The sequence below is a fragment of the Geotrypetes seraphini genome, chromosome 10, assembly GCF_902459505.1.
Source record: "Geotrypetes seraphini chromosome 10, aGeoSer1.1, whole genome shotgun sequence".
NCBI classification, from domain to species: Eukaryota; Metazoa; Chordata; class Amphibia; order Gymnophiona; family Dermophiidae; genus Geotrypetes; species Geotrypetes seraphini.
Genome location: NC_047093.1, coordinates 104609628 through 104630297, shown reverse-complemented (window position 1 = coordinate 104630297; position 20670 = coordinate 104609628). Strand labels below are relative to the sequence as shown.

The 20670-nt window shown below is 46.2% G+C and overlaps 1 protein-coding gene across 1 annotated transcript in view; it reads right to left on the bottom strand.

Moving 5' to 3' along the window:
- PNPLA7 (patatin like phospholipase domain containing 7) overlaps nt 1-20670 on the bottom strand; it is an 864087-nt gene that overhangs the window by 417048 nt on the left and 426369 nt on the right. The window contains exon 16 of the mRNA XM_033959965.1: nt 11242-11319. Within this exon, the coding sequence (XP_033815856.1) occupies nt 11242-11319 (78 nt within the window). The remainder of the gene's footprint in view (nt 1-11241; nt 11320-20670) is intronic.

Here is a 20670-nt window from a genome sequence, read left to right as displayed (position 1 = left end):
AGGTATACATACATTAGAACAGTCGATCCCATCTGCGCATGCTTAAGGCCTTCTGGCTCCCGCCTCTCGGAGAAAACGAGAGCCAGAAGGCCTTGAGCATGCACAGATGATCAAGGCCCAGTCCGGGAAAAGGCAGGATTTTCGGGCACTAGCACCTCCTGTGGGTTGGTGCTGCGTGCTGGTGCCAGATTGGTGTTCAGTTTGGGCGGGCGGGGGATGCCGGTTCGCGAGGGGGGTCTTTTGGGGATGTAGTGAGGTGGAGCAGCGCCGGTGGCTTGGGGAAGTGGAGGTGGAACAAATCAAGTGAGTTTCCCTTACTTCCTAAGGGGAAACTCGTTTTGATATACGAGTAATTTGGTTTACGAGCATGCTTCTGGAACGAATTATGCTCATAAATCAAGGTTCCACTGTACCAGCATAAAATAAATGTGCTTTGACATAATGTTACATACTTTGCCGGTAGGTATGTATGGGCAAGTACATGTGTAGATTATAAAATATGTTAATCTATGCACTTGCTTAATTATAGGCACAGGCATTTATATTTGCTGCAGAGCAGATGTAAATGTCCATATCTAGGGCAGGATTAATTCATTGAGGGTCCCAGGCACACAAGTCCACTGGACCCCTGCCCCACTTCATCCTATCACCAACCGGCTCAGGACAATGGGCCCTGAGCGGCTGGGACACGGGAGTTGTGCTCTTGTGAGCCACGGTGAGCTGCACAAGGAAAATAATAGCGGAAGAAAAACACTGCCACACCAGGTAAGTATAGTTGCTTAAATTGAACTCAGGATTTATTCTTTCATTGGCATTAAACATAAAGCGTGTCAGGATATTTCTGCGATTAGCAAATAGTCCCAAAACAGTAAAAAGAAAAAAAACCACAAAACAGCAAACTGTCCAAAAAGTGGAAATGTCCCAGTTCAAGTCTTTTTCTAAGAGTCAGGCTATTGGTTTCAGCCCCTACTCATTTCCATGCAATGAAAAACAAAATATTCAAAATACAAACAGTCTTAAATTGACTACCACAGCACTAGTCAGAGCTACGGCTGTGACTTACCCAGCTGCTAGAATACTGGGCAGGTAGTGCGCTTCACGTGGTGATAAACTGCCAAACAGGCCCACTATCCCACCACAAAATACGTGAGGCGAACCCCCACTACCTGGGCTGATAACAGTCCTTTCTCATGTAAGAGAAACACACCAAAAAAAACTTTCACAAAAGTCTTTTCAATCTTCTGGAACTCTTGGTTTCTAAAGCTCCTTCAAGGCATAACATACCCTTGGAAGTCCTTCATACAATAAGGTCCCAGCTACTCACTTTTATTCCCCGAGCAGCTTGCCTTCCATGAAGCAAACTTCCATTGGCAGAATCTCACTCACTGGAGCAGCAGATGAATCCGGGTCAATTTCCATGGCCTGAGGTTCTTCATTCTCCTTCAAAGCAGATTCTTCTCCGGCTTCCATCAGCTCCATAGATTCCAGTGGAGAACTGCCATCAGTATCTCCCAGCCCTGAGCTCTCCTGCTTGTCCTGTGCCTCTCCTCCTTTTAACTGACTTCCCAGGAGCTTTCCTCTCTGGGCAACTAGTTTGCAGCCCCGCCCCCAACCCTCAGGTGGGAAGTATTTCTTATCAGCAACCCTGGGCCTGAGAGGGGGATGGGCGCTCTGCACTCGTGCTCTCTGACTCCCTCTAGAGAGCAAGGGAGAAATAGCATCAGGAGACTCAAAAAAAGGTTTATCAGTAACACTGGGGGAAGGGTTGGCCTTTAAACAGGGCTCTGCACTAGGGATACACCTAGCAGGCATAGGCTGCGTACCACATACCCTCCCCCTTAAATGACTGCTAGGGGTGGATTTAGCATTTTCTATTTTTGTCACCCTTCTTCTACCCAGAAGGACTTGGATCAGGGTTATAGCAACCTTCTCTCTGCTGTACCTCATAGGCCCGGGCTATTTCCTCCGGATCTGTTAGCAGAAGGAAGCTTTCCTCTAACGAATCTACCCTGGGTCCAAAACTTGAAATAAGCTCACCCATTTTCTTAAGGTCCCTACTTCCTATCTGTTCTACTTGTGCCTGCACCTTTTTAATTTCATCCTTTACCTGACTGACAGCACAAGCAATATCCTGAACAATGACAGTAGGGTCTTGATGTTTCTCCACATGTTGCATTTGTTCCCTAATACCTTGTGTGCTAGTCTTTAGGGCTTGCAAATCTTTTTGGCATTGCTGAAGATTCTCTTCTAGGGTTGTCCTAAGCAACTGATCTTTTTGCAACAGAGTTTCCTGCAATTTATTGCCTAGACTCCCCTCCATATGCTGAACTGCTTGTTCCCAATGATGTCTCTGGTCTTCCTGTCCTTGAGTTAATTCATGCTGCAGTTTAATAAATTGCTGTTCTACAGCTCTCTCAATCACTGCCAGAGAATCCTGATCCCCCTGAGTCATGGTTGGATCTAACGAAAACACCTCCCCACCTAAGGGAGTAGTAGAGGAACCTAAACCCTTCATTCCTCTGCGAGTAGGACGTAAGTACTTCCACTTTTCCACTTTAGGGTGCTAGATTCGCTCGCAAATTAGCTGCGCGATGCAGTCACCTCTTTTAACCTGGTAATCTGTCCCCCCATGGTTTATTAATAGAACAGACACATTACCCCGGAAGTCAGGATCAATAACCCCTGCCCCTACGTCCAAAGAATGCTGTAAAGCTAGTCCTGATCGAGCGGCTACTCTTAGGTAAGATCCCGGTGGCGGGGATACCTGGATATCCATAGGGACTAACACTCTATCTCTGGCCTCCACCACCGCATCCTGAGCCGCATAGATATCACACCCAGCCGCCTTATCATATGCCTGTGTGGGTGCTTGGGCATGCTCCGATAAGGGAGCCCATCTAATCGTGGGGCACCATCGGGAATGAGCCCTTCCTCCTTGCTGAGGATAATATCTATGGGACCTATTCCTCTTAGGCCTTTCATTAGAACTGTCCCGGGCCATAAGAGTACACCTATCTTTCCCGCTTTCCACATGAACTTCAAAAGATCTCCTTTCCTGGATACTTTCCCCAAGGCCTGTCCAATCTCTTCCTAAGATGAGAGCGACAGGGGCATCCGGAATAACCGCCACCCTCAGGGTCTTTACCTCTCCCTTATACACTACAGGGATGAGATAGCTGGGATAAGTGTGTTTCTTCCCATGCACACAGACTACAGCCACCCTTCCCGAGATCTTCCTGAAGGGACCCCTTTTCCTTGCCTGTTCCCAGCAGGTACGGGACATGGACTGCTCTGCACCTGTGTCCAGTAGAGCCTTAACTTTCTGCCCATTTATTTGGACCTGTACCTCATAGGGCCTTGACTGTGCTTCTGCTCCGCCCCGTGAGGTCGTAAGCATCAATTTGACCCTACATTGTGTTTGGATATGACCCGTTTTCCCACATCTAAAGCAGATTATATTCTTTTTGCTGGGCGTTCCAGTGTCCTGCGCTTTCCTCACAGACTTCTGGTAATTTTCTTGGGCCTTACTATGGGCACCTGCCGAAGTCAATGGGTCCCTCCTTACAAAGGTACCCCCATGTGTGCCCCCTTCAGACCCAAGGGAAGTGGAGGAATCCATGTAAGCCTCCGCTAACTCAATGACTTGGCCTAGTGGACGACTCCCCTGTCTTTGAATCCAGGCTCTGAGGTTTTTTGGTAGAGCTTCTAGAAATTGCTCTTGTAATACCTCAGCAAGCATAGCCTAAGGATCCGTTAGGCAGGGTTGTAGCCACCGCTCAGCCAACTTCCTCAATCTATGTAGGAGTGCTTTAGGCCTTTCCTTGTCCTTCAGTTGGGCACTCCTAAATTCCTGCCTATAATGTTCCCGGGTATACCCTAAATAATCTAGGATGTGGTTCTTTATGGCACGGTAATTGCTGGCTAGCTCAGGGCTGAGAGTCTGATAAGCGGCCAACGCTGTTCCAGCAAGGTACGGTATCAGCCTCGTGGCCCACTGCTGTTCTGGCCAGCCCGCGGCCACCGCCATCCTCTCAAACGCTAATAGGAAGTCGTCAGGTGCATCTGTAGGCCCCATTTTACACAACTGCATGTTGGAAAAAGAGTTCACTCCTACCGGGTCTCCTGTTCCCGCTGGCAACACAGCACTCTGACCACTAGCAGTTGTGCCTTGAAGCAACTGTGCAAATGTCCTGCTCTGTTCTCCCATGGTGTGTACCAACTCCTCATGCCGCCGACTGGTCTCCGCTTGGCTCGCTCGCCAGAGATCCTGGTTGGCCTGCAAGATGACCTTCAAGTCCTCAGTCTGTTTCTGACGTTCGGAAGCCAAGAGGGTGAATAGCTGCTGCAGATCCATGCTGCCCCTGAAAAGTAAGCACAGAAAGAGAACCCAAGTGTGGAACCTTTTTATTTTCCTTGTTCCCACACCCCAGAGCACTAGCCCCCAGCTCCCGCCTCCCAGCAATGCTATTAATCCCAGTATCCTCTACCAGCTGTCCCTAGGGTACCCTTACCGGACAGACTGATGAGTCTGAGCCTTTGGGATTAATAACTTGGGATGGCGTTCTGGAACACTGCTGGGCTCCCTCCGGCTCTACTTCCGGTTCTACTTCCCCAGCTTCTGGCAAACACGGACCCCGACACAGTTTCTTCCCAGGTCTTTACTCCTGTTGCACCACTCTCAGTTCCGGTTTCACGAATTTTCATTCAGCAAAAATCACAACAAGCAAAAATCAAATTACTAGTCCAACGCTGCATTCACAGTTCCAAACCCTGGTTAAGTTTTTTCTTCCATACAGTCTCCAACACAAAGGCAGTAAAATAAAAATCCCAAAACTGATACCAAATATGTCACCAACCTGCTCAGGACAATGGGCCCTGAGCGGCTGGGACACGGGAGTTGTGCTCTTGTGAGCCGCGGTGAGCTGCACAAGGAAAATAATAGCGGAAGAAAAACACTGCCACACCAGGTAAGTATAGTTGCTTAAATTGAACTCAGGATTTATTCTTTCACTAGTCGTTAAGCCCGTTACATTAACGGGTGCTAGAATTTATGTCTGTCTGTATTTTTCTTTCTGTCTCTTTCCTCCCTCCATTTCCCTGTGTAGCGCTGTCTCTGCTTTCTTCCTCAGTCTGCACTCTCAAGCTGTAACATTACTGCTTAGCTTTTTCTCCCTGCAAGCATCTCTGCTCTAGCCCCCTGTCCTTCTGTGACTGTCTGTGTGTCTCTCTCTACTTGTGCACTGTTTGTTTGTTTTTTTCAATCTCTCTTTAGCTCCTGATCCCCTCTCACTGACCCTTGCCGACTGCATGTAATTCCGGTTAGGTTTCCATGGCAACCCTGCTCGCGGGTCTGTTCGGTAGGGCCGTTTTTTCGGGTCTGCCGGCGCCGGGTGGGGAAGAGTCCTGGCTCCTTTTTTGGTTTGGGCGCGTGCAGAGGGGCTCAACAGCGCACAACCACCTTTCCTTCCCTCCCTCCATCAGGTGCAGTGCAGCTCCACCAATGTTAAAAGCAGCCGCATCGAAATCAGAGGCCTGCCACTGCCGTAGCACGTTCCCCTCTGCCTTGGTCCCGCCCCTTCTCTGACATATGGGACCGCGGCAGAGGGAACGTGTTACGGTGGCGGCAGGACTCCAATTTCAAAGCAGCTGCTTTTAACATAGGCGTAGCTGAACTGTACCTGATGGAGGAAGGGAAGGAACGGTGGGGCAAATTTCGTCAACGGCAGTCCTTGTGCGGTTCGAGAGAGGGGGGGGTGGAGTCGGCGACTTGCAGCTTCGCGTGCCTCCCACCCCCCCTTCCCTCCGGCTCCGCCGCCGATAGTCTCCACCTGCATTGCCCCTGGCGCAGCACTCACCGGCCCGTCGGGCGGGGAACGGAGGAACAGGTTCAGGGCTGCCAGGGGGGGAGGAGTGAGTCCGGCTGAGACTGGCAGGAAGAGGAAGGCGGAGCAGGTGAGCCGGCACCGAAAAAAACTTTAAAGAGCCAGCCAGACCGTGAGTGCGAGCTGTTGTAAGTTTGCATGTGCACTCTTGCCGGCCACGGACATACGGATCACGGAAGCACGCGGATTAGAGTGCGCATGCGCCGCCTACGGTTTTATTATATAGATTGGCATTAAACATAAAGCTTGTCAGGATATTTCTGCGATTAGCAAATAGTCCCAAAACAGAAAAAAGAAAAAAAACCACAAAACAGCAAACTGTCCAAAAAGTGGAAATGTCCCAGTTCAAGTCTTTTTCTAAGAGTCAGGCTATTGGTTTCAGCCCCTACTCATTTCCATGCAATGAAAAACAAAATATTCAAAATACAAACAGTCTTAAATTGACTACCACAGCACTAGTCAGAGCTACGGCTGTGACTTACCCAGCTGCTAGAATACTGGGCAGGTAGTGCGCTTCACGTGGTGATAAACTGCCAAACAGGCCCACTATCCCACCACAAAATACGTGAGGCGAACCCCCACTACCTGGGCTGATAACAGTCCTTTCTCATGTAAGAGAAACACACCAAAAAAAACTTTCACAAAAGTCTTTTCAATCTTCTGGAGCTCTTGATTTCTAAAGCTCCTACAAGGCATAACATATCCTTGGAAGTCCTTCATACAATAAGGTCCCAGCTACTCACTTTTATTCCCCGAGCGGCTTGCCTTCCATGAAGCAAACTTCCATTGGCAGAATCTCACTCACTGGAGCAGCAGATGAACCCGGGTCAATTTCCATGGCCTGAGGTTCTTCATTCTCCTTCAAAGCAGATTCTTCTCCGGCTTCCATCAGCTCCATAGATTCCAGTGGAGAACTGCCATCAGTATCTCCCAGCCCTGAGCTCTCCTGCTTATCCTGTGCCTCTCCTCCTTTTAACTGACTTCCCAGGAGCTTTCCTCTCTGGGCAACTAGTTTGCAGCCCCGCCCCCAACCCTCAGGTGGGAAGTATTTCTTATCAGCAACCCTGGGCCTGAGAGGGGGGGATGGGCGCTCTGCACTCGTGCTCTCTGACTCCCTCTAGAGAGCAAGGGAGAAATAGCATCAGGAGACTCAAAAAAAGGTTTATCAGTAACACTGGGGGAAGGGTTGGCCTTTAAACAGGGCTCTGCACTAGGGACACACCTAGCAGGCATAGGCTGCGTACCACAATCCCCTACACCAGGATAGTTCTTCAACCGCCGGTCCGCAGACCGGTGCCGGTCTGCAGAAAATTCCTGCTGATCCGCGCAGGACTGGCAAGATCGAGGAGCTGTAGTTCGCGCAGGGCCGGAGAGATAATGGGGAGCCTCCGACAGCGTGCTTTCTCCCCTCCCAGTGGCTCTCATTACTTACAAGCGCAGCGATTCAGGAAGGAAGCCTTGGAGCTTTTGCTGAGTCGAGCCGCCTCTGATGATGCAACTTCCACTTTCCTCAGAGGCGGTGCGACCCAACAAAGGACCCGAGGCTGCCATACTGAATCGCCGCGCTGGCAAGTAAGAAGAGTTGCAGGGAGGGGAGAAAGCCACTGTTAGAGGCTGAGAAGCTGCTGGGCATGGTGAAAAAAAAGGGACAGCTGCTACTGGACCTGGAGAGGGAGAAGGATAGATCATGCTGGGAGGGGAGGAGGAAAGGAGTCTGGGAAGCTGCTGGGCAAGGGGAAAAAGGGACAACTGCTACTGGACCTGGAGAGGGAGAAGGATATATCATGCTGGGAGGGGAGGAGGGAAGGAGTCTGGGAAGCTGCTGGGCAAAGGGAAAAAGGGACAGCTGCTACTGGACCTGGAGGGAGAGAGAAGAAGAGATGCTGCTGGGAGGGAAGGAGGGAAAGGAAAGGGAAGAGAGTTACTGCTGGACAGGGGGAGGAGGGAAGGGAGAAGAAAAAAGGAAGGAAACAGCTGGCAGGGAGATTAGAGGAGGGGAAGGGGAGAGACAGGAATGAGATGGGAAGGGGGGTCAGCAGAGAAATTGAGAGGGACAAAGATGCTAGATCTGGTGTAGGAGAGATAAAAATGAAGAGAGCAGTGAAGCTGGAATGAATCATGTAAAAAGGAGAGAGGGGGCATAGGCTGGATGGAAAGGGGAGAGGGGCATTGAAAGAAGACAAATAACCATATAGAAGGGGGAGAGGTCAGACAGTAGATGGAAGGGGCAGATGCTGGATTGAAGAGACAGAGAGAGCAGATGCTGGAAAGAAGAGAGTGAAAAGAATATGAAAGCAGAAACCAGAGACAACAAAAAGGTAGAAACAAATAATTTTATTTCTATTTTGTGATTAGAATATATCAGATTTGAAATATATATCCTGCTAGAGCTGGTGTTAGACATAACTGGGGACTGCAAAGTGAAGGCAGTGGCTTAGGGCTCTTTCTGACCAGGGGGGCAGTTGCCCTAGTTGCACTCCCCTAACCCTATTCCTGCTATGTGTGACTGCGGTATTCTGTTAGCATGATATTTCTGTGTAGCATTCTGTAATAATTTGGCTTATTCGGTTTTCTTGATAGTAGAGGGGATATATGTGAAGGGGAGGGGAGACAGGGGTTTTATTGATCCTTGCTCTGTATTATTTGTATTTATAAAATGACAATTGTACAGAATATTGTTTCTTTTTTTATACTTTAATAAAATACATTCAGTATAAAATCATAACTGAGGCTTGTGCGGATGGGATCAGATGGTTTGTGAGGACCGAGCTCGCGGAGACGGGGCGGAAATGGGGTTTTTAAATTTCAGTCCTAGTAGTTTGCCGGTCCACAAAATAATTCTTTTATTTCTGCCGGTCCACGGGTGTAATAAGGTTGAAGAACACTGCCCTACACTACACCACTCCGCCCCTCCCCTCCCCACCATACCCTTTCCCCTGCCCCACCCCCATTTATTAACCCATTTTCTTACATACTTCATTTCCACTTTTTTTCTTTTTTTTATTTTAAAATTCAAAACAAACAACAATGTGCCAGTGCCAGTGTACAGTTTTTTTTCTATGTAACCTTCAAACATCTTTGAACAAATCCCCCCTTCCTTCCTAGAGGAAAAGATGTTCATCTGGCAGGGCTTTGGGAAGCTCACCAATTTATATTTTGCATTTGGGTAGGAGACATGGAGCATGGCAGAAAGAAAATTTAGTGCTCGTCATTTTATTGGACTAATACATTTCTCCATTATCTTTCAGAGGTTAAAATATCTTTCTTCAGGTCAGCAAACTATACTGCTGTTCCAGTCAGTATCCCTGTCCTGACCTGAGGATAGGAGTTATGGTCTCTGAATTAGTAAAAAAATGTATTAAAATTAGTCCAATAAATAGGATCACCTTATTTCTATTTTCTATTAATAAACGATTATCAACACAGCTACAATACTACTTTATCCTACAGCAAAAACAAATAAATAAAACAAATAGAAATTTTTCTACCTTTGTTGTCTGGTTTCTGCTTTCCTTATCTTCTCATCATTCTCTTCCTTCCATCCACTGTCTGCTCTCTCTCTGCCTCTTCCATATGGCATCTGTTCTCTTTCTATGCCTGTTCCAGAAACTGTCTGCCTTTCCCTTCCATCTCTCCCTCCCCCCCCCATTGATTTGGCATCCATCTACTCTCCACTTCCCCCATGGTGTGGCATCTGTCTTCTTCCCTTCAATATCTTCCTCCCTCCCAGCAGATTTTAGCATCTCTCTCTCTCTCTCTCCTCAGATCTGGTATCTGTCTTCTTCCTCCTTTCCTCCTCCTAGGTCTGGTATCTGTCTCCTTCCCTTCCCCCCTCCTCTGACATCTCTCTCTCCGCTCCCTTCCTCCTGTTCTTCCCTGGTCTTCCATCTCAATTTATTTTCTGTCTCTGTCTAAATTCTCTCTTACTATTCAGTCCTCAATTTCCCTCTTTCATTGTGTCTACCTATAGCTTGCCACCTTTTTACCTCACCCCTTCCAGTATCTAACTCTCCTCTTCTCCCAATCCTCCCCACTTCCTTCCAGCATCTGCTCCCCTCTCTCACCCCCCTTCCATTCAATGTCTGTTCCCCCTTTCCCCCACTTCCATTCAGCGCCTGTTCCCCTCTCTCTACCCCTTCCAACTACTGTTCAACCTCTCTCTCTCACCCCTTCCATCCATTGCCCTCTCTATCTAGTGTCCGCCCTCTCTCTTCCATATGGCATCTTCTCTCTTTCTATGTCCCTTCAATAAACTGCCTGTCCTATGCCCCTTCTCGCCTTTGTACATGATTCAGTTCAGCTTCACCCCTCTCCAGTTCTCTGTCTCCATCCCTTCCCCTATGCTCTGGCATCTCTCTCTTCTCCTTTCCTTCCTTCCTTCCCACTCAACCCCATGGCCTGATATCTCTCTTCTTTCCTTCTATCTCTCCTATCCCCTACATGCTCTGGCATCTTCTTCCTTTCCCTCTCGTCTGGCATCTGACTCCTTAGTTTCCCTTCCCTCCTCCCATGCCCTGGCATCTTTCTGCTCTCCTTCTCTCCTCTCTCTCCCTCCCCTCCATTATTTGATATTTTCTCTCCCTCCCTCCTTCTTTGCCCCTGGTCTAGCATCTGTCTCCTTCCCTTCCCTCTCATGGTATTCACATCTCTCTTTCTTCTCCTTCCTTTCCTCTCTCTCCCCAATTGGGTACAGCAGCATTTCTCCCCCCTCCCCGACTGCCAGGTGAGGTCAGCTTTCCTCCCACTCCCTCACTGCACCACCTGTAAGTGAACTGAATCCAGGCCGCGGGGATCTAACACTGCGTGCGCCGGCTTCCCTTCTCCTCTGAAACAGGAAGTGAAATCATTCCTGTTTCAGAGAAGGGAAGCCGGCGCGTGCACTGTTAGAACGAACTGAACCCAAACCAGGGGGGAGGGGAGAGCTCTATCACTGCATGTGCCAGCTTCCCTTCTCCTCCGAAACAGGAATGACTTAACTTCCTGTTTCGGAGGAAAAGGGAAGCCGGCGCACGCAGTGTTAAAGCCTTGTGTTCTGGGTTCAGTTCGCTTGCAGGTGAGAAGGCAGCAAGGGAGTGGGAGGGAAGCTGACCTTACCAGGCATTTGGGGCCCCCTGTCCTGTTTGCTCCCCCCTCTAACACCAGCCCTGGTGCCCCCTGATATTTTTGGGCCTGAGGCACATGCCTACTGGACCTTCCCTTTAATAGGTGCAATTTCTGCCACTTAAACTTTTTAAAATTAAATAGACACCTACTTATTTTTATAAAACTGACCTAAAATAGGCACCCCATTGTAAAATTACCATCTTGATATTTTATTTTGCAAAGAATGCCTTCACCCTGATTCTAACGAAGGTCTCACCTGTTCTCCTTGTTGTGCTATCGCAGTTCCACCTTTGACATGATTTAGTGTCACTTTACTATTCAACAATGAAGGATCCTGGAGGAAGGAGAAATAAATTTAGGTAATCAGTTTCACTTGTGTGAATTTTAGGAGCATGCAAATTTCAGTTTAATTTATATATTTTTCAGATCTCCAAAATGTTATTTTTTTGATTAAATTTAACCTATCATTGCCCCAGATATAAAACTTAGATTGTGAGCCTACTAGGAACAGGAAGAGTACCACTTTGTTGTACCCACAGAATGGTGATATATCAAATCTATGATTCCCTAACAACAGGCCTCACAACATAAAGATACAAAGATTCCAGTCTGCTTGTTTAGAACAGTCACTACACTCCTGCAGTGTCAGAGAGTGAAGCTCATTTGTGATGATGCGATGTGTGTATACTGTATTTACTTGTATTGCAAGACCTTGCTTGTTTATCAAGTTAAAATTTAATAAAATGTTTTGCTTGTCCTTGTCCTTCCTATCATTTTCTCTGCAAGGAACTCCCCTACCCCTATATAATAATAATAATTTTATTCATATATACCGCCATACCGAAAAAGTTCTAGGTGGTTTATGTCTAAACTGGATTGTAAGCTCTTCAAAGAAGGAACCGTCTATAACATGTCAAATGTACAGTGTTCCATACTCCTTTCAGCACTAAAGAAATTGTAAATAGTAGTAGTATTTGTTGAATTAAAAAATATTTTCATCTATTTATTTTAAAAGTATTTCCACATAGCTTCATTGATTGACTTTTAGTCTTTGCACTTTTGAAAGAGTAAAACAATTGATTCACATTTACCCATTTAACACCATTCAAGATTTTGTAGATCTCAGTCATCTTTTTTCCAAGTTGAAGATTCCTAACCAGCCTTTCCTCAGGCAAGAGGCATTCCATCCCCTTTATCATTTTGGTTGCTCTTCTTTGAACCTTTTCTATTCTACTATATTTTGTAGCTGGGTGGGGGGACTAGACAGGACTATCTCTTATCAACACTTCTATCTGCACTGACAATTGAGCAATAAACATGTAGATATAGAAATAACTTTCAAATTAATGTACAGTATTAAGAAGGGTAGCTCCAAATATTGCTATGTATGGAAAAAACATCATGAACATCACCTCTTTTATAAGCTGGAATTTAGGGAGGGGAGAGATCAGGTGGGAGGGGGTGGGAGGAGGGATAGGGGAGAAAGAGGAAGAATCGTAGGGATGAAATTCTGTTATGTTGACTCAACAATTTGCTTCATTTCTTTGATGGTGTGAATCAACATTTGATTAAAGTCATGGGATAGAAGGCAATGTTCTGTTGTGGATTAGAAATTGGTTATTGGACAGAAAACAGAGGGTAGGATTAAATGGTCATTTTTCTCATCAGAAGAGAGTGAATAGTGGAGTGCTGCAGGGATCTGTATTAGGACCAGTGCTATTTAACATATTTATAAATGATCTGGAAATTGGAACGACAAGTGAAGTGCTTAAATTTGCAGATGACACTATCCATAGTTGGTAAAACTCATGTGGGCTGTGAAAAGTTGCAAGGCGACCTTGTAAATTGGAAGACTGGACATACAAACATGACAGTGAAATTTAATGTGGACAAATGAAAAGTGATGCACATTGGGAAGAATAATCTAAATCATAATTACTCCACTTCCATTTCCCTTCCCTCCCCCGGAGGTCTGGCATCTTTCCTCTTTTTGTCTCCATCCCCACAGCTGCAGCGATGAACCCCACTATCCCCAGATCCACCATCTCTCCTTTTCTCAACTACCCTTTCATCCACCATCTCTCCCTATTTCCCCACTACTCCAGGGTCCACCATCTTTCCCTTTCTCTTCCCAACTACCCTCCTATCCAGTATTTCTAACCCCCTCCACACCATCTCTTGTGTCCAACTTCTTTCCCTTTCTGTTCCTTCCCTCCCTCCATCCCATTGTCCACCATCTCTCTCCCTCTCCTCTGCTTCTAGACCTATTATTTTTTCTCTCCCCCTCCCACCCTCAGTCTGACATATACCTGTCTCTTTGGACCCCTCTTTCCCTCCCTCCATGTACTTCTACACCAGGGCCCGCCCAGCCGCCCCAAAGGCCTGCATGTTTTCCCCCTTCTTCCCTATCTCACCTTTGAGATTTAGTCCACCGTTCCTTCCCTCCCTCCATCTCGGCTACCCAGTCTCTTCTTTAAAGGTCCTTCCCTCCCTCCTTCTTCAAAGGTTCCTTCCCTCCCTCCATCCCGGCTTCCCGGTCTCTTCTGCAGAGGAACGCCAGTCAGCTGTAGTGAATCTTGCAGGCTGCCTCGACCCTCGCAGCATGTTCCCTCTGCCATGGTCCTGCCCCTCCTCTGACATACGGGATTGCAGCAGAGGGAATGTGCTCCGGAGGTCAATAGCAGCCTGCAAGGTTAGCTACAGGCTGCTTTGAAGATGAGACCGGGAAACTGGGATGGAGGGAGAGAAGGAACAGCGGGCCAAATCTCAGGCCAAATTTAATTACCCTGCAGGCCACATTTGGCCCATGGGCCTGAGTTTGACACCTCTGCACTACATCAACCAGTTCGCCTTTATCCACATGTTTATTCACACCTTCAAGGAAGTCAAGCAAATTGTTGAGGCAAGACCTCTTTTGGCTGAAACTATGTCGACTCTGACTCATTAAATCATGTTTGTCTACATAATCCACAATTTTATTTTTTATTATTGTTTCCACTATTTTGCCCGGCACTGAGATCAGGCTTACTAGTATGTAATTCCACAGATCTCCCTGGAACCCTTTTTAAAAATTGTTGTAATGTTGGCCAATCTTCAGGTACTACAAACAATTTTAGTGTCTGGTTACAGATCACTAACAACAGATCAGCAATTTCATGTTTGAGTTCTTTCAATGCCCTGGAATATATACAATCTGATCCAGGTGATTTATCATTCTTTGACTTGTCGATTTCACTGAGCATGTCTTCCAGGTTCACTGAGATTTCTTTCAATTCTTCCACCTCATCACCCTTGAAAACCATTTCCAGTTTAGGAAGATTTCTTACATCTTCTTCCTTAAACATAAGAACATAAGAAAAGGCTTACTGGGTCAGAACAATGGTCCATCAAGCCCAGTAGCCCGTTCTCATGGTGGCCAAACCAGGTTACTAGAACTTGGCAAAAAAACAAAGAGCAGCAACATTCCCGATCCAGGGCAAGCAGTGGCTTCCCCCATGTCTTTCTCAATAATAGACTATGAACTTTTCCTCCAGGAAATTGTCCAAACCTGTCTTAAAACCAGCAACACTATCCACTCTTACCAAAAGCTCTGGCAATACGTTCTAGAGCAGGGGTGCCCAATACGTCAATCGGGAAGGCAACGCGAATCAATCACGGAGCCTATCTACCGGCCGATCAGCCTTCCTCTCCCCAACATCCCCCACCACCCTCCCTATAGAAGCGTCAGACCAACCAGCATTCCGCTCCTCGACGTCAATTCTGACGTCGGAGAGGAAGTTCTGGGCCAGCCAATCGCTGCCTGGCTGGCCCGGATCTCCTCTCCGACGTCAGAATTGACATCGGGAAGCGTGATGCTTCTATAGAGAGAGCTTGGGGCGGCAGTGGCTTGGGGGCTTGTTCCCCGATGGCGGCGGCAAACCTAGTGGCTTGGGGGAGGGCAGGGAGAAAGAAAGAAAGGGGGCAGGCAGGGAGATAGAAAGAAGAGGGGGCAAGGAGACAAAGAAAGAAGGGAAACAGAAAGAAAGGGGGAACAGAGAGTCAGAAAGGGGGCATGGAGAGAGAGAGAGAGAAAGGGAGGCAGGGAGACAGAAAAAAGAAGGGGGCAGGGAGAAAGAAAAAGTTGGGGGAGAGAATGAGGTCTGGAGGAGAGGAAGCATACATGAGGATGAAAGAAGGGAAGAAATATTGGATGCACAGTCAGAAGAAGAAAGTGCAACCAGAGACTCATGAAATCACCAGACAACAAAGGTAGGAAAAATGATTTTATTTTCAATTTAGTGATCAAAATGTGTCCATTTTGAGAATTTATATCTGCTGTCTATATTGTGCACTATTTCTCCCTTTTACTAAACCACAATAGCGGTTTTTAACGCAGGGAGCCTATGAGTGTCGAGAGTAGTGCGGGGCATTCAGCGCAGCTCCCTGCGCTAAAAACTGCTATCGCAGTTTAGCATAATGGGAGGGAGTATATTTGTCTATTTTTGTATGGTTATTACTGAGGTGACATTGCATAGAGTCATCTGCCTTGACCTCTGAAAAAAACCCGGAATATAAATGATAATTAACATTTTCTCCGCGTACAGTGTGCTTTGTGTTTTTCTTTTTAATTTTATTGTTGGTAGATCATTTTGACTTGGTCATTTTAAAAGTAGCTCACAAGCCCAAAAAGTGTGGGCACCCCTGTTCTAGAACTTAACTATTGTCTGAGTGAAAAAATATTTCCTTCTGTTGGTTTTAAAATATTTCCCTGTAACTTCATCGAGTGTCCCCATGTCTTTGTAATTTTTGACAGAGTGAAAAATCGATTCCCTTGTACCAATTCTACTACAGTCAGAATTTTGTAGACTTTAATCATATCTCCTCTCAACTGTTCTTTTCCAAGTTGAAAAGCTCTAACCTTTTTAGTCTTTCCTCATGCAAGAGGTGTTCCATCCCCTTTATCATCTTGGTCACTCTTCTTTGAACATAAGAATTGCCATACTGGGGCATATGAAGATCCATCAAGCCCAGTATCATGTTTGCAACAATAGCAAACCCAGGTCCCAAGCACCTAGCTAGTTTCCAAGTAGTAAATCCTAGGAATAAATAATGGATTTCCCCAAGCCATCTCAATAATGGCTTATGGACTTCTCCTTTAGGAAATTATCCAAACCTTTCTAAAACCCCACAAAGCTAACTGATTTCACCACATTCTCCGGCAATGAATTCCAGAGTTTATTTACACGTTGTGTGAAGAAATATTTTCTCCGGCTTATTTTAAATCTACTACTTAGTAGCTTCATCGCTTATCCCCTACCCTAGCATTTTTGGAAAGAGTGAACAAGTGATTCACATCTACCCTTTTCACTCCACTCTTTATTTTATAGACCTCTATCATATCACCCCTGAGCCATCTCTTCTCCAACCTGAAAAGCCTTAGCTGCTTTAGCCTTTCATCATAGGGAAGTTGTCCCATCCCTTTTTTCGCCCTTCTTTATACCTTTTCTAATTCTGCTATATCTTTTTTGAGATATGGCAACCAAAACTGCACACAATATTCGAAGTGTGGCTGTACCATAGAACGATACAGCGGCATTATAACATTTTCATCTTTGTTTTCCATTCCTTTCTTGATAATTCCTAACATTCTATTTTCTTTCTTAGAGCTGCCGAACATTAAGCTGAGGGTTTCACTTATCCTCAACAAAGGCGAAAAATCTACATATCCCAAGAATCAGAAAAGGATGCAAAAAGAATCGAATATAAGACCCGGCGTGGATAACCAAAGAAGTGAAGAAAGCGATAGATGATAAGAAGAATTCATTCAGGAAATGGAAAAAAGGCAAAACTGAGGAGAACTGGAAAGAGCACAGGAAGTATCAAAAAGAATGTCACCATATGGTCAGAAAAGCCAAAAAGGAATATGAAGAAAGGCTAGCCAAGGAAGCACGAAATTTCAAACGTTCTTCAGATATGTTAAAGGGAAGCAGCCAGCTAGGGAGGAGGTGGGACCGCTGGATGACGGAGACAGGAAGGGAGTGGTGAATGAGGAGAGAGAAGTGGTGGAAAGACTAAACATGTTCTTTTCGTGTGTATTTACAAAAGAGAACACATCCAACATACCGGAACCTGAGCATATCGTCAAAGAAGACCAAACAAATAAATTAACATCCATGGAAGTAAGCCTTGAAGACGTACGCAGGCAGTTAGAAAAATTAAAAACTGACAAATTGCCGGGCCCGGACAGAATCCACCCTAGGGTACTAAAAGAACTAAAGGAGGAAATAGCGGAACTACTACAGCAAGTTTGCAATCTATCCCTGAAAACAGGAGTGATCCCAGAGGATTGGAAGATAGCCAATGTTACGCCCATCTTTTAAAAGGGATCAAGAGATGACCCGGGGAATTACAGACTGGTGAGTCTGACCTCGGTTCCGGGGAAAATGGCGGAAGTGCTGATAAGACAGCATCGATGAGCATTTTGAAAGAAATAAACTTCTAATCACAAGCCAACATGGCTTCTGCAAGGGGAGATTGTGCCTAACGAACTTATTACACTTCTTCGAAGGAATTAACAAACGGATGGACAAAGGGGATCCCATAGACATCGTATATTTAGATTTCCAAAAAGCCTTTGACAAGGTACCCCACGAACGCCTACTTCAGAAACTGAAGAACCATGGGGTGGAAAGAGATGTGCATAGATGGATCAGTAATTGGTTGGCGGGTAGGAAGCAGAGGGTAGGAATAAAGGGCCACTACTCGGACTGGAGGAAGGTCACGAGTGGTGTTCCACAGGGGTCGGTGCTCAGACCGCTACTATTCAATATATTTATAAATGACACAGAAACAGGGACAAAGTGCAAAATAATAAAATTTGCAGTCGACACCAAACTATTTAGTGGTGCTCGGACAAAAGAGGACTGCGAAGAATTACAAAGGGACCTGAACAAGCTAGGGGAGTGGGCGACGAGATGGCAGATGAAGTTCAATGTAGAGAAATGTAAAGTATTGCATGTAGGAAGCAAAAACCCGAGGTACAGCTATACGATGGGAGGGATGTTATTGAGTGAGAGTACCCAGGAAAGGGACGTGGGGGTAATAGTGAATAAGACAATGAAGCTGTCGGCACAGTGCACAGCGGCCGCTAAGAAAGCGAATAGAATGCTAGGCATAATCAAGAAGGGTATTACAACCAGAACGAAAGAAGTTATCTTGCCGTTGTATCGGGCGATGGTGCGACCGCATCAGGAGTACTGCGTCCAATATTGGTCGCCATACCCTAAGAAGGATATGGCGATACTCGAGATGGTTCAGAGGAGAGCGACACGTTTGATATAGGGTATGGAAAACCTTTCATACACTGAGAGACTGGAGAAATTGGGGCTCTTTTCCCAGGAGAAGAGGAGAATTAGAGGGGATATGATAGAGACTTACAAGATCATGAAGGGCATAGAGAAAGTAGAGAGGGACAGGTTCTTCAAACTTTCGAAAACTACAGGAACAAGAGGGCATTCGGAAAAGTTGAAAGGGGACAGATTCAAAACCAGTGCTAGGAAATTTTCTTCACCCAACTGATGGTGGACACCTGGAATGCGCTTCCAGATGGCGTAATAGGACAGAGTACGCTATTAGGGTTCAAGAAGGGATTGGACAATTTTCTGAAGGAAAAGGGGATAGAGGGGTACAGATAGAGGCCTACTACACAGGTCCTGGACCTGTTGGGCCGCCACACGAGCGGACTCCTAGGCACGATGGACCTCTGGTCTGACCCAGCAGAGGCACTTCTTATGTTCTTATGTTTTTAGATTCTTTTCCTGGGCAGTGACTCCTAACGCAGAACCCAGTATAACATAGCTATAGTTTGGTTTCCTCTTTCCCACATATATCACTTTGCACTTGCTCACATTAAACATCATCTGTCATTTTGGCATCCAGTCTTCTAGTCTCACAAGGTCCTCTTGCAATTTTTCAATATCCTCTTGTGATTTAATGACTCTGAATAACTTTGTGTCATCAGCAATTTTAATTATCTCACTAGTTATTCTCATCTCTAGATCATTGATAAAATATGTTAAAAAGCAGCAGTTTAGCACAGACCCCTGGGGATCCCCATTATTTACCCTTCTCCATTGAGAATATTGACCATTTAAACCCACTCTCTGTTTTCTGTCTTTCAACCAGTTCTCAATCCATAAAAGGACTTTCTAATTTCCTCAGAAGTCTTTGATGAGGTACTTTATCAAATGCCTTTTGAAAATCCAAATATACAATATCAACAGGTTCACATTTATCCACATGTTCATTCACCACTTCAAAGAAATGCAGTAGATTGGTGAGGCAAGAGTTCCCTTGACCCATAGGCATTGGAATGGGAGAGGCCACAAGGGCCATGGTCTCCCCAAAAATTGGCAATCGGGAGTATGGCTCTCCCGACTCCCCCACCTACCACCTCCCCGCCACTGTAATGTAACATCTTCAGGCAGCCAGTGTTGCAACAAAGAGAGCCTCCTGCCATCTGCCTGCCCCGGAAGTGTTCTTTCTGCAGCACTTCCTCTTCCCACATAGGCAGGATGCTGCAAAAAGAATACTTCCAGGGCACAGGAAGGGGAAGTGCTATAGAAAGAACACTTCCGGGGCAGGCAGATGGCAGGATGCTCGCTTCATTGTGCCGCTGGCTGTCCAAAGATTTTAAATTACAGCAGCAGGGAGGTGGGAGGTGGGGGAATCAGGGAGAGGTTGTACCACAGGATCCAGCTGGGGTTGGGAAAGCAAAGACAGATATTGCATTGACTGGGAGGGGTTTGGGGATGCAGGAAAGGACAGATGCTGCATGGGTTGGGAGACAGTTGGGAAGGACATATTCTGCAGGGCTGAGGGATAAGAAGGGAGGGAAGGAAAGATAGATGCATGAGTGGGGTGGTGAGAAGGGAGGGGAAGAGAGATACTGCTGGTGAGTGAGAGAAGAAAAAAGAGAATTGTTGGACATAGATGTGTGGAGTGGGAGGGAAAGAGATGGTATACATGCGGAAAGGAAGAAAGAGGGAGAATTGTTGGGCATGACAGTGGAGGAGGGAAGGAGAAATGTTACACTGGGAAGGAGGAGTGATGACTCAAAGAAGAGAGATATGTCAGATTCTGGAGAAGGGTGATGGCCACTGGAATGGGAAGGAAAGAGAGAGAGATTTGAGACCACAGAATGGAAAGGAAGGAGGGGAGAGAGAGATGCCAGCTTGCAGGAAGGAGAGGAGAGAAGAAGAGAGATGTTAGACCTGGGAGAGGAGAGAGATTCCAGGCTATGGGAAGGAGAGGAGAAAGATGCCAAATCATAGGAGGGAGGTGGGGGGAGGAGGAAGACAGAGATGTCTGACCATGGGAGAGGGAGAGAGAGGGATGAGATGGTGAACAGGGATTGAGGGGAGGGGGAGACAGAGGGAGGAGATGGTGCACAGCAGTGGGTGCGGCAGGGAAGAAATAAGAAGAAATGCTTCATAGTTTCATAGTTTATTAAAAATTTGATTAAACATTTAACATAATCTTATGGATAGATGGGAATAGTGGAGAATAAAGAGGGAGCAGATGGTACACATGGATAGATGGAAAGGGAAGACAAAGAAAAGTAGATAGATTTTGAAAAGAAAGCAGAAAAATGGAAGAAAGTTGAATGTTAAAAGCTAATGCTAAAGATGGATATAGGGTAGAAATT